This window comes from Opisthorchis viverrini (genome assembly GCF_000715545.1).
Source record: "Opisthorchis viverrini unplaced genomic scaffold opera_v5_298, whole genome shotgun sequence".
Taxonomy (NCBI): Eukaryota; Metazoa; Platyhelminthes; class Trematoda; order Opisthorchiida; family Opisthorchiidae; genus Opisthorchis; species Opisthorchis viverrini.
In genome coordinates, this window is record NW_008751950.1 from 439,144 (window position 1) to 457,000 (window position 17,857).

General features: G+C 43.5%; 2 protein-coding genes across 2 annotated transcripts; both read right to left on the reverse strand.

Moving 5' to 3' along the window:
- Positions 1 to 2,528: 2,528 nt before the first annotated feature.
- T265_14919 (hypothetical protein) lies at positions 2,529 to 15,821 on the reverse strand (the record flags this gene model as incomplete). Its single annotated transcript, XM_009175794.1, has 4 exons — positions 2,529 to 2,727; positions 6,967 to 7,097; positions 12,463 to 12,674; positions 15,587 to 15,821. Coding segments are annotated over 4 exons (777 nt in total), but the record flags the coding sequence as incomplete, so codon positions are not given.
- T265_14920 (hypothetical protein) lies at positions 9,128 to 15,821 on the reverse strand (the record flags this gene model as incomplete). The annotated part of the gene is given in 5 exon segments (XM_009175795.1): positions 9,128 to 9,244; positions 9,249 to 9,321; positions 11,654 to 11,871; positions 12,463 to 12,674; positions 15,587 to 15,821. Coding segments are annotated over 5 exon segments (855 nt in total), but the record flags the coding sequence as incomplete, so codon positions are not given.
- Positions 15,822 to 17,857: the final 2,036 nt, after the last annotated feature.

Sequence of the window (17,857 nt, forward strand, 5' to 3'; positions counted from 1 at the left end):
GGATACTGCCAGGGCGCCCACACCTAGACAGGAGGACGATTAGGGTCCTCAACCAAAGCCTTTGACTCAAAAGCCTAACCGCAAGGCAGCGGTGCTTGGCAGGAAATGCAAATACATCACCATTTCGACGGAACAATTCGCCACATGTTCCAACCCCCAACCTGGAGGGCCAGGAGACCGTGTTCGTCACGCCTCTAACCATTGACCAACCTGGTGTGAGAGACTCTGTGAGTGTCGCGGGACACTCTCCAGTGTAGCTCAATGGATCGCTGAGGTGCGCAAACCGTCACATCACGGTAAGGTCAATCTTAAAGAGTGAGCTGAGAGGCAAGTGGAATATTTAAACTCACAAAACTTGCTTACTCTAGCAGGATCAAAATACTCGGAACAACTTTTCATTGCTAATAGCCCATAAACAAAGATCTGTGCAACTTAATTTGTTCCTGATAGTTTCTGAATTAAGGGACAGCGGATACTGTTGAAAGGAAGATTCTTCGAACGTGAGAAGTAGGGAACAAGACTGCATAAATTACGTTGAACATATGTGTATCTTCCGAATGGGGACTACGTCCCAAAAAGTAGCCATCTTTTTCGCTGGATTCAGTAACGACTAAATCGTCCGGACTGAAAGAGATCATCTCGTAGAGAACTTTGTTGTATTTGATCTACCGTGGGACTCAATAAGTGTGATGCCTTCTCTTCTGTGACCAAAATATTCAAGGCTTCCGAGGGGTGTGAGATCATGCCTGGGTGAGCTCGGTTTCTTGTGGTTTCTTGTGGAAATCTTAGAAACTCGGGAAAGTATTTCACTTTTTTGGGTCAATCATACTTGTGCATCCCATCAACCTTCACGCAGACTCAAAACGTCGACCTTCCGGCTATTGATTGAGGCACAAATCGCTCGGCCGCGATTGGCCTATCAGTTTGGTGACTAAAACACACATTTTTCAGCCTTCAATCCTGAGGTTGGCATGACATAAATGTTTGTTGTCTAAAATTTCGCATAACAGGGATGAACCGACTCGGATGAGAAATAATCCGGCAAGTTGTGTGGCTCCTCCGTTGAAGTAGGGGTGCTCCATCGTGTTTAAATGAAGGTTAGTCGTTCATACTTTGGACCAGTTGCTCATGATCTAATGCTGCGTTCTTCTACTAATAACCAAGAGGTTTGATGCGCACTGTTGTGGTGTCCGAGCAAGGATGAAACCGCTATTTGATGTGTCTCTAATCTTTCTGCATATAATTACTTGAGTTTCGAAGTAAATTAACCAATTAGAGCTGGGTTTTCCCCGATACCAGACTATCGTCCATGAGTGTACCACTGCCGTGCTTGCTGCCGGCCATTTGATTCACCTAGAAGGCGGGCACCGACGAGCTTTGCTAATAGCAAAACAAGGAACCATGTGTTTTTGTTTCTTATCTAACGCGACTTGTAAAATGCTGAAAGGACAAAGAAGCATTTGAGCTGTCCCAATAATTATTGTGTGTGGTTGAGGGATTTGTAGAACTGAAGGTGACATCAATGTCTTCTGGACAACTCTCTCAGTGTCTTGTGAGTCCCACTTCACAATGGCGACTGCATTCAAGTCGAGTTTCGCTCTTATTAGAGCTCATCAGCAGTGCACGTACTTGATCGCACCGAGGTTTGAACTGCGAACAGTGAGGTGCTATCACTACTCCACCAGCTCAAGCTGGATACTGTTACGAATCTATTTGCCACCTGAAACTGATTGTAAATTTCATAGAATGCTTCATTTGTCCCTGTTGTTACCTGACTCGGCAGTCCTGACAGGTGAATCAGTCAACTGACACAACCAGAGTAGCCACTCGGCTCCTGTTAGAGGCGTCTAGAAAACCCATCTCATTGCTGAAGTGTGAATAGATTCACCTTTCAAGACATTTAGACTTTATGCTCACGTGTTCAGACGTGAAAATCTAGGTGCATTTCTGATTGAGTCTAATAAAACCGAAGCTAAAGTTCAGTTATCCCCCGTTTGATGAGCACTCACTTCAGACCAGTGGGAGATCTGTCCGAAGAGGAACCAAGACTTTTGGTGGTGTCTCTTTCAAATGGCAGCAGTTGTGTTATAGCTCTTCGTTTGGTAACAAGTTACACAAGGATTTGTTTCTTCAAGAATTTCCAAGGTATTCCTAATTTCATCTAAGAGTTGAGTGACGTAGTTCAAAGACAAGTCTTTGGTGCAATGGCCACATGCTCCACTCACTCTCCTCAGTCATTGCACGCTAGACAACTTCACAAATAACCTATTGTTCATAATGCACTACTCATAAGTCTGCTGAAAGTTCGTCGACAAGTTTTCAGCAACCTTATGAGTAGTGCATTACGAATATACATGTATTGCGATATCTCGTGGCAAGTGGAACGTGGAGCGACCTTGTGCAGCAAACTCAGTTGCCTAGAAACATCACAAACGAGAGTTTCAGCTGGGTTCCAGGTAGGTCTCTCGAAAAACCAAATTAGTCTGCAAATGAGTGTATATTCGCTAATTTCGTGCAATTTGATTTCAGTTAGAACATAAGGTTGACGGAAATCCGGGTACTGCGCCTACCTGATGAGCCCCAAAGAGGACGAAACTGGCCGTGGGCTGTTGGCGGATTTTCAGCAACCTTATGAGTAGTACATTACAAAGATATACATGTATCGCGATATCTCGAATATCGTACTGACTGAAACATGAGGCGGCCTGGTGCAGCACATTCAGTTGCCTGGAAACATCACAGATTCTGCTGGGTTCCAGGTGAGTCTCTAGCAGAAGCAAATTAGTTTGCAAATAAGTGTATCTCGCTGACCGATTGTTCACACCTATTACGGACAAAAATGGCTACATTGCTTGGTTATGTGCCTCATGTTCGTGACAAAATCAGCCTGTGTGGTTATACATTTGTCGCATACCAAGGAGCAAATGCCATGCGTGTTAGCCCGTCTGTCGAAAAAGGAACACGATATGTTGCATGAATTCTGTTCCGGGTCTTTTGTTGTCGAAGGTGTCGCACAAGACAAAAACATATCTAACATGTCATCTGTTATGTGTGATACACAGTCAACCTAGATAGGTGTTACAACTGCTGCTGGGCTGTGAAAAGAAACTCTGGTAGCAATGGTCAGACACATGACAACCTTATAAATTTTGGAATCATGTTTTAGACTGTACATTCATGATGGTCGTCTAAAGGGGCGAAATGAAGATGTCGTTCCGACAAATGTCATGGAGACGACCAAAGATTATTCATGTCCTGATCACCCGACATCGCGGAGATATTGTGTGTGTGTGTGCAAGCTTCTAGGATTCTGAAATTTCATAACGATTTTAAGCAAGCCCCAAGTGTGGTTGGTCACTTCATGAGTCTGTAAGCATACTAAAGTGGCCCAACAGCAGTTGGTAACACAGGAGAACAAGGAACGAAGAACAGAAGAAAGTCTGCCCATGGTCAAATTTATTAAACATGGTTTTGTACCAAACATATAGGGCCATACGTATTAATGTGAAGGTAGGTGTAACGACTAAGCTACTGAACACCATTCCGCTCTAAGTTCCACCCGTATTTTCAAGGAGACATTGATTGGTGGAAATGACGGAAAATAGGGTGCTCCGGCTGAAGCTTGGGGTGGTCCTAGATTCAAACCTCTAGTCAAACTGTGAACGAGGTTTATCATTCCAGCTAACGGTACAAAGCAGCCAAACAAATAGACTGAAGCATCCGTTATTACTATCGTATATTCAGGATACTCTGGGTCAGAACTACAGGTGGGTTGATTTGAGAGTGGCTTCATTCTTTTTTGTAATACTTGATTGCTTCTAAGGCTGATAAAATTGTACAGCACCGGATGCAGACTACTTCACTTCTTGAGCCGGATTTCCATCGAACTTATTTCGTAAGTGAACACCAAATTTCAGGTGTGTGTGGAGATAATCATTCATGGGCGAAAGGGATTCAGCATGCAGCACCAGTATCGTTTTAGTCATTACTTTGTCGCTTTGGAAATTAAGGTGGCCAAGCACCCAGGCGAGGATGAGCTCAACTTCTGGACTAGTTGATATCTTGATTCACCACTATAAGACTTCACCCTGCAGCCAGTCGTCTCCGGGGGGCGGTAGGTGAACTTAAGACTTAATAAAATACAAAATCAATTACATGATATGCAGGCGATAAAAATTTTCGGTTTTGTTTCAACCGTGGCGAAGTGGAGGTTTACGGGATTCCGCTTGTTAAGGAGACATCGAAGAAACGCCCCTTAATACTGGTAACAAAAACATAAGTTATATCAATACAGTAAAATCACGCGGTGGAGTGGGGCATTGCAATGAATTACTAATATTCACAATCGAAATATCACTAATATTCCGTGATTGGTATGTAGTGATGCTGCAAATTAGTTGTTGTGATCAACGGATCGGTTTGAAGATGGCCATGAGAAACACATTGTGGCGGCATGAATTTGCTTGGCACATTCTTGTCTGCCACAGTCAGGAAGGTCAGATTCCTGAAAGTAACCTCAGAACGCCCGGAACCTACTGCTCCACGAAAATCTCAACAGGAAAGCAGACAAGCATCCAGGCCAGTCAACCATTCAATCAATTCAACAAAGCTGATGAGTGTTTATGCACGCCACAGAAGCACGACCGAATGTGATCAGCGTTCGGGGATTTTATAGAGGCGCGATCGATTTTGATGGGTGTTCACTAACGCCTATCAGACAGCCTGGATCAATGTTATAAAGTCCACTTTAAATAGCGTGGGCCCATTGTAACTTTTGCTCTCGCACTCGCTCGTTCGGAACGTAGCTGTTGTGTTCTCTTCTGTGAGCCTTTTTTCTCCGGCACTAGGCCCTGGAGCGGGTCAGCAGCAGATACCACAGGTCGGCGAATCAGCAGATATAACAGTGTAAGAGGTCATGAAATAAGATGAGATAGAGTGATGTTTTCACCGTTTTTAATAATGCAGCTTAATTGTAAATCGACTACAGGTCTTTCTGGGGAATTTCAGTCCACGTGGACGCCGGCTTTATGCCACGACATTGAGAGAAGAGTAAAGCACAACTGTTTATCGCTCCTTGATCATATGTCGGGTAGGTAGAAGTCTTTTCAAGTTAAACCAGCGAAAACTTGAATGCATACATATTTGGAACATTTGAAAATATTGTTTTTACTAGCACGGCAAGCTCCGTTTTCCAAGAAAGAAGCCTTCGGAGGAAGGTAACTTCTACTAACAGAGCCTTCCACAATCCAGTACCTGTGTAGAATACTTTGACATAGTCAGGAAAGCCCACTTGAGTGACGCGCAAAATCATAAGAAAGAAGTTGTGAATTCTTGAGATTTATCAAAGGATGCGGTACTACATGTATAAAATACGTAATAAAAGCGGTTACCAACCTCAAATTATCGGGGTTACCGTCTAAACTGGTGCACGAATTAGTGCAAGTTCAAAAAAAGCTCGAAGAGGATGGCAAATCGATCTTAGTTTGAGATACACGCCTGGGCACAACACGTGGTAACGCAAAATGATCAAAAAGCGCGCGTAAATGCTGGTCGACAAGTCAAGGGTTCAAAGTTCATAAGGGATCACAAATGCACATCGAGTCTACGAGGTATATGCAGTAAACAGCAGCAGACAGGGGGAGAGTTTGACCGGGAAAAAGTAAGTGCAACCTGACAGTTGATTTCCAAAGAACAAATCGTCTTGAGTCGCGTAATGGAGTGGCTTTATTGCGGACCTGACTCATTCAAATATGCCGCACGAAAACCACCTTATACTTCAGTTAGCAGGGCTCACACTACTCAAAAGTAGTTTTCGAATGTTATATAGGAATTGGTTGGAATAATTCATGCAATGGTCTACGCTCAATAGTTGATTAATAGTTATCTGTATTCAAGCGAACAGGCTTCCTTGTGGAATAAACATTCATTCTATATTGTTTTCCTCTGGAAGTTTGTGCCAGCTATGTTTCGCTTACCTGGTGTGTATGCACACCTAACAAGTGGCTATTCCTGTGTGTATCAGTGAATTCTCAAAGTAACCTCGTAAACGAAAACTTTTGCAAGGGTAAGGAGTCAGCATTTGCTGGCTCATAATGTTTCATTAGCGTTACGTCCAAAAGGTGAACAAATTTAGAACCATCCTACCTGTCTTGGCCAACCGAACTGAAAGTCAAGCAGCCCAGAGCAATAAGCTTCCTCATTGTTTTCTTCAAACTCAGTATACTTGAGTTCAGACGAAACTCTTTTTGAGTTTGGTTAGAGCGATCATCTTCTGACTCTCAAAAGAGAAAACAAAGCCCTAACTGATTAGTATTTTCATCGATTTGAGTACACCTCACCTTGCATTCCAAAGGACCGCAAATGCCATTTTACTGAACGTTCTCAGGTAACTGTAATTCTCAGTTAGACGCATCAGGCGTCTGACAACAAAGAGCATTTAAGCTCCCCCAAGCCAAGCTGAATAGAATGACAGATTTCTTAGGTCCCTATATATATACACACAAATCCATACCCTCTACTAAACTACCTCCTTACTGCAGCATAATGCGAAGATCCGAGCACACTGCCTCATCTAACTGAAGACAATTGATTTCGTTTTGAGACAGAGCAGCTTTGGAACAAAGGTGAGAAATTCGAAAAAAACACTTGCTTAAACACCAATTTGGTTTTCCTGAAACAGAAGGGTTCAATGTTACTGACAACTAGCCTCATATAAGATTTGCGTACGCATGGCCGTGTGTGGGCCCACAGCCGGGGTACAAAGGCCTTCGACCACAGCTGCTCCAGCTCACTCATTGACAATCCACTTTCGAATTTCGCGCAGTCGTGGGCTGTCGAAGAATTTTCAGCAACCTTATGAGTAGTGCAGTACGAATAGACATGTATCGCGATATATTGGATACCGTAGCGACTGAAACATGAGGCGACCTAATGCAGCACATTCAGTTGCCTGGAGACATCACAAACGAGAGATTCAGCTGGGTTCCAGGTGAGTCTCTCGCAAAACGTAATTTGATTGCGAATGAGTGTATTTCGCTAATTTCATGCAATTTGGTTCCAATTAAGACATATAGTTGACGGAAACTCGGGGACCGCGCCTCTCTGACGGGCCCCAAAAAGGGCGAAACCGGTCGTGGGCTGACGAATTATTTTCAGCAACCTTATGAGTAGTGCATTAGGAAAATATATGTTTCGTGATAGCTCGAATTTCGTGGCAAGTGGAACGTGGAGCGACATGGTGCAGCACATTCATTTGCCTAGAAACATCACAAACGAGGGATTTAGCTGGGTTTTAGGTAAGTCTCTCGCAAATTTCGAGCAGTACAATTGTGATATACGGTCCCGAGGAACAGCAGAGTAATTTTCATGCCCAATGGTTTGCTTCGCCCTTTGCCATCATTCCATGTCACACACTCTCTCCCCTTAAGCTTACTAAACCAGATTCGGCAAGGTTTTCCCATTTGTACTCACAGATTTCGCACTGGATTAGTTCTAAAAAAAGCCATGTTATGAATGTGTGAATTACATCGTTTCCTAAAGATTTCTTTTTCAGTTTCATGAGATAGGCACTGTGCGGTGGGTAAGCCACCCTCAGCGGTCCTAACGAATGATATACCGACGAAAGGGTTGGAGTTGAACTGTCATATAGTTCATGTACACGAAAAAAAAGAGTTGAAAGACCTTGAATACAGGTAACAGGGTACTTCAGTCTGCCCTCCGAAAATACAGCTTTATAAGACCGATGCGTAGTGGATAACCTGATGTCATGAGTACAGGTGAACAGTGGCTATACCCATGAATTAGCCACCACTATACCGAAGAAATATTATTAAATTGTATTATTGATTATTTGGCCGTTCCGCTAGGAGGAAAGCATCTGCCCAGTAACTTGGTGGGCCGTGTCCTAAAGCGGGCGATCCTCTGCAATGAAAAATGAAACTAGACAAGTGAGGACTGGCCTCAATGTGGGGGCGACTAGCAGAGGAGCAAAATGCTACAATTACTACGACACCCACCGGCTATTCCACAGAAGACCGACCGTTGCATCTAATGTTTACACAAATCTCCACGATCCAAATAGGCCATTTTTAATCCAGTATCTCACACCACCCTTTTCACAGTCCACCGTTTCTTTTATTGGAATGGACAGCTGTTGTCTGGTATTTACACCATTGTCACGTGATCCATTATCGGACCACCAACTGGTCATAAACTAAGTGACAATCTAATGGAAATGGTGACTTCCTGATGAATAACCATCGTGTGGGAGTAGGCGGTTGCAGCTAGAGCATCGCTCAACCGCTCTACGTGTTCATATTGCGTCATTTAGCTACACCATTCCCATGTTGCACTTATATATCCGTCATCTTCGCTTCCGTTCCACTATTCGATTCCCGTTTGAGTTATACAACACATAAAATTCCAACTTCTGCGCCAGATCTTTCGTTGATTTCATTCTTACTGACCGAATGGATAAGATGGTGGAATAAAATGTTGGAAACAGGATTGCCGCAGATATTATCTGCACGGTCATTAAGTGATAAACAGGTATAACATAAGCGGATTGAGGTATTGAATTACATTTATTTACTTACTAATTTGATTTTCACGGGTGATCCAACTGAATCCCCCGTTTACGATATTCTCGAACTAACGGCCAGACAAACTCAAAAACTAACCCCCACGAGATCAAAATTCCATTGGATATTCCTGAATTCTTTACCATTTTAGTACAATCGCGTCTGTAACATGCTACGAGCAACCATAATTTATGACGCTACAAGTGTAACGGTGATACTAATGATGAGAAGGCGTGCGAGTAGTAAGTTTTCTTCTTGTAGAGCCGCTTTGCGTCTCTTGAAAAGGGAGATCTGTTGCGGAATTTGTGGAGTCGCTTTGTAGCATTTGCTTGGATTTGAGCAACAGTCAATGAATATCCTGGAAAGTTCAGGAAGACGCGTTCAAGAGAGGATGGATGTTCAGTTTTTGTAAGTAAGATGCAAATGAGAGGTTTGTTTTTCTGTCCAATACTCTCCAACTGGTCAGTTGGCATTTTCTAATAAATGACTCCACAGCGAAGGCTTTCTTTCTCTCACCAGTACAACACAGGGAGCATTTCGGAGGTTCAAGCACGGAATTCGTCTTGCGCCTCAGACGGGTAATGATTCCACACGTATTGCAAATTGTCCAACTGCCGATGCTCAATTAGAAAATAAGGTTGACGGTGAAAACTCGGCGACTGCGCCTACCTGATGAGTCCAAAGAAGGGCGAAACCGGTGGTGGGCTGTCGAAGAGTATTCAGCAACCTTGTGAGTAGTTTCCTTTATGAAAATGTGCACCCATTTCAACCGATATTTTTTCTTACACATGATTCCAATATCAATGCAGATCCTCATATTTGCTCGCTTTATATTTTTACAAACTATGTATCTTGATAATGAGGAGAATTCACCAAAATAAATAAATAATAAAAATATAATAAATAAAAATGAATGCCTTTGTTCCTGATTTATCAGCTCAAACCTGCACCTTAGATAAATAATTGTTAAATATTCGGAAAAGGATTTGGACAGGCACGTAGATGTGCCCGCTGTACGTACTGTCCTATTTTATTCTCAGCGGGCAATCATATTCTCCCCAATGTCTATCACTGTTCTTTCTTACTTGAATGCCAAACTGAGTCTTGACAACGTTCCTACTGAGACGGTGGTGCGTCAGTAGTACGTTGTGTAAATGAAAAAAATCACTCGGTGTCTTGATTATTCGTCTGATTTTAGTCTGTGACAACTGGTACTTTGGCCAAAAAGAACCAAAAAAACGCGAATTTTGGCTAATTTTCCATTTATTCTCTGGTTTCGCACCCATCTCGGATCTGGTCACCTGATTTAAAATAACCTGCTGTATTATATGCTAGTCAAAAAAAGAAATCACACCTAGACGGCATGAGATTGGCCACCTAACCCTCATTATGACCTCGAAAGAAGTATAAACTATTCTGGAGCTGAAAAGAAGTTGCCGATTCTCTTTGTTTGCGTAATTTATTAAAAATTACCACTCTCAGCCAATAATTCCAACTTATCATAGCTCCCTTACACCTAATTCTAGTGCTGGGAGCACTGTGACTTGAGGCCATGGGATAGCTTATGTCACCCCCACTCGGCTCCCTCCTCGAAGCTCGCCAAGCTCTTGAAACGGTTACTGAGCATTAAAAGACCTTGGGAAGAAAGTGTTCTTGGAACCATTTTTTTCAGCAATCTGTTTCAAAATTGAAAAGTATGCCTACCGTGCTCCAAATCAGGTATGAGAACACGGCATTGCGTGTGCACTTTCTGAATGCTCACGATGTGAAGGGATCTGAAACGCAGTGACAAGGGTGGGTTTAGGATTTTCGCCTTCGGTAGCAACCGCATTCAAGCCCACCCACTTATCTGCAAATCTGGTCACAACTCACAACCTGTTTTTCTGCCCAGTCTGTCTATGGCGCGGGTCAGATGCACCACAGAACTAAACGTCACGGTGCTAGCCAGTTCAAACATACAGCTAACTACACAAATATTCATGATCGAACGTCTTCGAAGACTGATCGGTAGATTGTGGGTACGAATCTACATTCCGAAGTTTCGTGAGATTCGCACGGCTTCTCAACATAGATTGGCTCTACTGACAGCACCAAGTCTAAATTAAGAATTCCCAAGTATCACGACGCCCGTCAAATACAAAGCCAGCAGTCTTGTTGGTGAAATGATCCGCATATTTAAGGTAACATTGTGGGGATCGAAGTTTAGCTTATGGAAAAATTAGAGGAGTGATTGATCGGTTGGGAATAACAGTTGATTGTTGAGACCAATCGAAAACGCCAGCAACGAATCGGTGGGACGGCCTGCCATGCAACAGTCATAGATGGCACGCTGATGGTCTGTAGACCTGGTTTGTCGGATGAGTTGGTTTGGCGCACTTTACTTCCATCTCCAGCTGCTAAGTGAGTCATCCGGTTGCGGCGTGTGTGTGCCCTCGTTTGATTGTTAACGATTTCCTCATCCGTTGAGCTCCTTCACAGAATGCATTTTACAGGTGTCGTTTTCTATCTATCGGAACAGGCTAATTAGCCAATCCCATTCAACTACTCTCCCTTTGAAGACTCGTTCGCACCACTGCAGCCTCATCATAACCTCCACGACCTATGTGCCACCGTATGTGCAAGGACTCCTCGCCTCGGAAACAAAAAAATCTGTCATGTCCATCGCTTTATAATTCATGACGCTCCAGTGTCCTAATTAAACTTCTGTCTGCCTTTGCATTGTCTCACCAACATATTGTACTCCAATTTGTCTCCTTGGGCGCCAATTTACTAGAACACGTGCATTCAATATCCACCGACTCATCTGTTTGAGCAGATTTCTTGGGTTTTCAACTTTGGAAAAGAATTCGACTCCTGATAGAACACACTGTTCATAAGGTTGCTGAGAAGACTTTATTGGTGCACAGCTGATGACAGCCATAACTCAAATCAGATGGACGTGCACTGCTGATAGAACACACTGTTCATAAGGTTGCTGAGAAGACTTTATTGGTGCACAGCTGATGACAGCCATAACTCAAATCAGATGGTACGTGCACTGATAACAGTCTTTACTGTGTTTGACAGTAGTTTACAGAAGCGAGTTGCAGCATCTATAAAATAAAGGCAAGTCAAAAGGGAACTTGTCATATGTGAGAGTTCCTTGGTGAAAGTTCGGACGGTGGGAACGTGTTTTCTCTGCAGTTTGGCTGCTACACGTGTTCCATAATTGTCCGTGGATTTGGATTGCTTGGCTGACTACTTGCTCCCTGCGCGCGCGCGAGTCTGTGTGTGCTGACTGTGTTCGATTTCCCTATATGTAGGTCCCAGTGCGTGTACGTGTTTTCGGTAAGAAAGGACACTTCTCGTCCTCCTAAGTGCTCATTAGGTAGGCACAGATCCCGAATTGAACAATGACATAAACGCGCGTTTTCAGCAGCACTTCAGACGGATAAGCTATATTTATTTTTAGATGAATGTAATCTGATAATTCGACTCCATTTCATTGTGAACCTAGCTGATGTAGTTCACGAAATGACTCCACGTGGTAAAATCTAGTTAACTTGAGCACATACAGCAACTTAAATAGAAAAAGTCGATTGAAGCTTACGAAATATGGCCCAAAGCTCAGGATTTAGGGTCTATTAGGCGAACGGATTTCGAATCACCCACATTGTTGAATGGCCATCAATGAGTAACTTCCATTCATTATGTTGATGGATGGCGTGTGTGTACAACTAACATGGTTACAGTCCAAAAATCGATGGCTCATTTCGGAGGATGAATTCACCAGGTGAAACCGCGGTTGTGAAAATCGCGATATGATATTTTTCGAAAGTGAACCTTTTCAGTTGCTTTCGCACTACTCAGATCTTACTTACAAGATTGCATAACAGCACAAAACAGGGCGGGGATTGGTTGTTGGTCTGTTCGCCGAGCTTGGCAGTTGGATTGCATGCGTTTCATCACCAATCGAGTTGACATCGTCAGTGCACCACTCGTCAGCGCCACTCAACCCTGCACTGACGATGTCACCTCGGTTGGTGATGAAACGTTTGCAATCTAACTGTAAAGCTCGGCGAACAGACCAACAACCAAACAGCGCACCCAAACTACCTACATTCCACAACATTGCTAAGAGCAGGGAGTTTGGTACTAAGACTAAGACTATGATTCAAGGAACTTTGTCCAACCCATATTTTATCGGTTTTGCCGCAGAAGTGCAAATGTGGAGACAATTTGACGGCGAAGCCACGTGTCTCAACATCACAAAAGGCTATATAAATTCCGGTCCTCTGAGCTTCATTCTCCTCTGTGCTGAGATAGTCAAGTCTCGGCTTACAAACTCACCTGCATACCAGTTTGTTTTTGAGGCGCGACTCACCTGGAAACCAGCTGAAATTCTCTTTTACGCGGATGAGCGCATTTCATGCAAGTAGAACATAAGGTTGATGGAAACTCGGGAACTGTATCTGCCTGATGTGCCCCAAGGTCGGGCGAAACCAGTTGTGCGCTGTTGAGGAGGTCTTACCAACCTTACGAGTAGTATATTACGTCTAGTCAAGTGTTCTTTTGCACAGCTAAATCCTTACAAACACTGTGAACACCACTGGCATGTGCGTACACACCAGGGCAAGTAATAATAACACAAATAAATATGTTTGTTTTCGTAGAATAACATCATTCCACTGGTATACCTCTGGCTGTGTTTTGTGCCAAATAGTCAGGAAATCGAAAAAACTGATTCAGCCAAGTCAAAATCAGGCCTTGTGGACAAAGTATCTCATAAATAACCGGCCGGTTTTCACTCTTAAATGCTGATCATCATTTTCGTGAAATGTCAAGCAGTGTGCGCGGCGTTCCGTTATGCAATGTGCTTCTAGATCCGACCACCCTGAAAGATGACAGTTAGTGTTGTAACAAAAATATCGTCCATCATACTGAAGGGCAGGATTAATAGGTCGTAAACCACGAAGTTTGGCGTTTCTTGGGATAACTGTCAAACAACTGGTGCGGTACAACTGGTAGCGTCTGAAATATGACCTGGGACTAGCTTTGCCAGCACCGTGGAAGAGTTCGATTTACCGCAGCTGTCCTCATAACGAATCTAGTTGCCAACATGTTTCCGGCCGGTAAAAGGTTGGAATTTTTTTTCGTATGAGTGTGTTCGCGGATTTCCCCAACTATTTCAAAAGTTCTGGTGGGCCCCAAATCCACATTCCAAACCAGCCATATTTAAATTTCGAGTTTATTCTGTTCAGCAATGCCACAACAGCATGGAACTGCATCTGGTTGCAACAAAATTTGTCAAATCTTCGAGACATAAACAGATAAACTTTCCGCTTTCACACGATGAAAGTGACTGAATTCTCCGGCATTCACGTTTGTATGCATTACGAATTCAAAGAACAATCAATGAAGCACACTCATTTGCTAACACATTTGGTTTTGTGAGAGACTCATCAAAAACCCAGCTGAATCTCTCGTTTTTTATGATGTGCTGCACTAGGCCGCCTCAATTGCTAAGATATCTGAGATATCGCGGTACATGTGTAGACGTAATACACTACTCACAAGGCTGCTGAAAACGTTTCGGCAGCTCGTGATCGCTTTCGTCCTTCTTTAGGCTCTTCAGGTAGGCGCAGTCCCCGAGTTTCCGTCAACCTTATGATCTACTTGAACCCCAAATGGACCGCTTTTGAGAAATACACTCATTTGCAAATCACTTTGGTTTTCACAAGAGACTAAATTGAATCTCGCGTTTTTGATGTCCTCCAACTAAATGTGCTGCACACAGGCCGCCTCATGATTCAGTTTGTACGATATTCGAGATATCGCAGTATATTTTCATAAAGGAAACTACTCACAAGGTTGCTGAAAACACTTCGACAGCCCACGACCGGTTGTGCCCTTCGTGGGGATCATCAGGTAGGCGCAGTCTCCGAGTTTCCGTCAAATTCGTGTTCTACTTGAAACCAAATTGCACGAAATTAGTGAAATACACGCATTTGCAAATCTATTCGGTTTTGCGGGTGACTCTGCTGGAACTCAGCTAGATCTCACATTTATGATGTTTCTAAGCAACTTTCTAAGCAAACGTATGAGTAGTGTATTACGTCTAAACAACTTCTGCTCCAGAGCCGGCCATCACACGCAAACAAAAATTTTACGCACCTGGTGTCTGGGATGGTTTTTGAGTACACAGTTCTGAGCAATTTGTTTCTGACGTCATGAGATCGGTGAGCTAGTAAGATCGATTCAACAAATCGAGCCAAATGGGCTACCCCCTACTTTAACTTTTCCGAAGCCCAAAAATAGTAGCACTAATACGCTGAACCAAATTTACATCGATGCGTGGGCGTCCCCATCTAAACCCAGCAACAGAAATTGTGAAAGAACCATTTAATGTCTGTGAGTGACTCACCTGTGGACTCCTCAGTTCCTGTGAACAGCGCAAGTAAGGTGGCTTGATTCATTACACAATGTGACGTCATCTTGGAAGGCAAATATGACTTGCCACACTCTCAGCCTATCTAGTAGTAATTTTCAACATGTAAGAGTGTGAACCGTCAGACATGTATCATCCAAGTCAACCAATCGGTGGGCTCGGAAAAGCCGCGAATCTCCAGTCGCAGTTAATAATCAGATACTTTTCTGAGTCTATCTTAGAGGTATGGGTGGAAACCTCATGCACATAAGGCTTTTCTCCATTTAGAGACGCTGACAGAGCAATTCCAACGATCCGAGGTTACCAGTTCGAGGGTGCTCAATTCGGAAACACATACTCTCGGACCCGTTTTCCCAATCTGTGGCCTCGGTCTGTGACCGTCAGTCATTTGTGAATTCCGGCATCCCAACTACGATGAAAATCTTCCCCTTACTAGTTGGACACCGGATGGTCTGGTTGATAGCACACATCAGCTCTGCTCACGTAGATGTAATGAAAAAAACCACGTCATTTCCAGTTATTCAGGGTTCAAGTTCTTAGCCGCATGCAAAGTACCCATCCCTCGACCAAAGGATAACACGACTGGAGACCACGAGAGATTCAGTTGAGTGTCTCGTGAAAACCAAATTGATTTGTAGATGAGTGTATTTCTCGAAAACAGTCCAATTGGGGTTCAAATAGAACATAAGGTTGACGGAAACTCGGGGACTGCGCCTACCTGATGAGTCCCAAGAAGGACGAAACCGGTCGTGGGCTGTCGAAGGGTTTTCAGCAACCTTGTGAGTAGTTTCCTTTATGAAGGCCACTTGTTCTTCTCTATGACTTCACCCTTGAATGATGTAACAGTTATACTGCTTCCTCGAAAGCACCTTCATCACCACCTAGAAAAACCAACCGAGGCATTAAGCTATACATGAATCAAGCTCATAAAGAATACATTCGGCGGTAAAAGTACAAGTACAGCATTGTTTTTTGTCCCTACATCTCCTTTCAAAGATGAGCTTGAAAGTTTTATTGCTGTAAGCTGACGCATCCGGTTGACACCCTCATCCGACATTCCGAGCGGAAAATCCATATGGCTGGGCAGTGCTTTTGTCAACAGCAAAGAAGCTGCGGCCACTCGGAATCTGCGCTACCGTCATTCGTGGGGACAGAGACGGGGATATAATCAATCCAAATTTCTCGCCAGACGCAAGGAAAATCAACTCCTGAACGGTGCATCATCTTGCTCACAGAACTTCAGCAACCATCCGCTCACAAAAAACTGAGTTGGAATATCGGACGTACCTGTTTAGGCATCATCCAAGCTTCACACCGTGTACCATTCCTTATATTGCTATTTTCCGTGGACCGGAAAGCTTCGAATCTCATTGAAACCGCATAAAGTACAAAGCACATTTGCAATCAGATTTCCTCAAAAGGTGTGCATATGCCAGGAGTTCCGAATAATTGGATTAAATCGTCAATTAGTCAAGTCTCGTTTCTGAGAACAAATTAATTTTCACGTGAAGTCGGCGAATCAGTAATGTGTATGAAAAGAGAGCGGCGGGCTTTAAACCAGTCTCAACACAATTTTTCAGATATGGTCTGTCTACAAAACGAAACATCGTTTGAAACTAGGCGCTGTTCGAATTCGTGAAGCTCTGACCTGGCCGGGATGAAGTCTGACTCTCCACCCGCAGTAGATTTCATAAAAGTATACTTCATCATGGACGAGAATGCCAAAAATAGAAGTTAAAAAGTACCACGCCAAGCTACATGGATAAACCCATTGAAAGTGATGAACTGATCAGTTAAGTATCATCACAATTTTTCTTTCTGAGGCAGAATCACGAAAGGGTCCCATACCTAGCTTGACCTCGTCTCCGACATGTTCAATTTTGTAAGCCTGATGTACGTGATCAGGGTTATCATGAATTCTTGGCGAGCTAACTACAATGCACCATTCGTGCGAGACTAGGAACATGATTGGACCCAAGATTCAGTGAGCGGAAATCATGTATGATGTCACACAGTGAAATAATTGGACAGAAAGTGGAAAATAATCGATAAACTGGCGAAACACCAAACAATGGATATGAAGAATAAAAGTAATTCGCTCAGAAGAATATATATGAACTGGTAAAGAAAACTATGGGCGATTATTGAGATCGAATCTAACACACAGAGTCAATGAAATGCAAATTTTGTGATGTACATGTGAACCGAACCTCCAATTCAGCGGGCTCGCGAAGAAATGAAAGACCACGTGATAGTGTGACTAGAGAAGAAATTGTTTCAGACGGTTGTATCCACGACAGCAATTAGATCAATTTCGTAAACACTGCAAGTATGTCTAAGTCTCGAACTTGTGTGTGCTTTACGCATCGAGTCACAGTCTAGGAAAGGCGAAGCACACTATGCTATCTCATTACGCCCTTTACGTGGGGGAGTCTAGATCGCGTTTCATAGCACCTTGGTGTAACTGGTTCGTAGACAAGGAGAATGAGCGTAAGGCTTCACGATTTTGTTGCCAACACTATTAATACCTGACGCACATCGTACTGAGGAAGCAGAGAACGTACAATGCTAGCATTCCGTTTTCATCTCATTAGATGCCTTCGTAAATGCGAACCGTTCAAAGACGTTGACGGGAATCAATCAGTGGAACGGAGTTAGGCGAACCGCGGGCCAATCAAACCAGCTTTCGAGGTCAGTACGAGCCAGCCGCTTGGTTGAATGGATTTTGTTCGAGAGACTTGAACACTATCAATGATCCAACACAGCCCTATTGGAGGCAAATAATTTCGTGTCTGAGCTGAGGATCAAGTGCATGATCCGTGTCTGGGATATTACTGGCGACGGCGTAGCC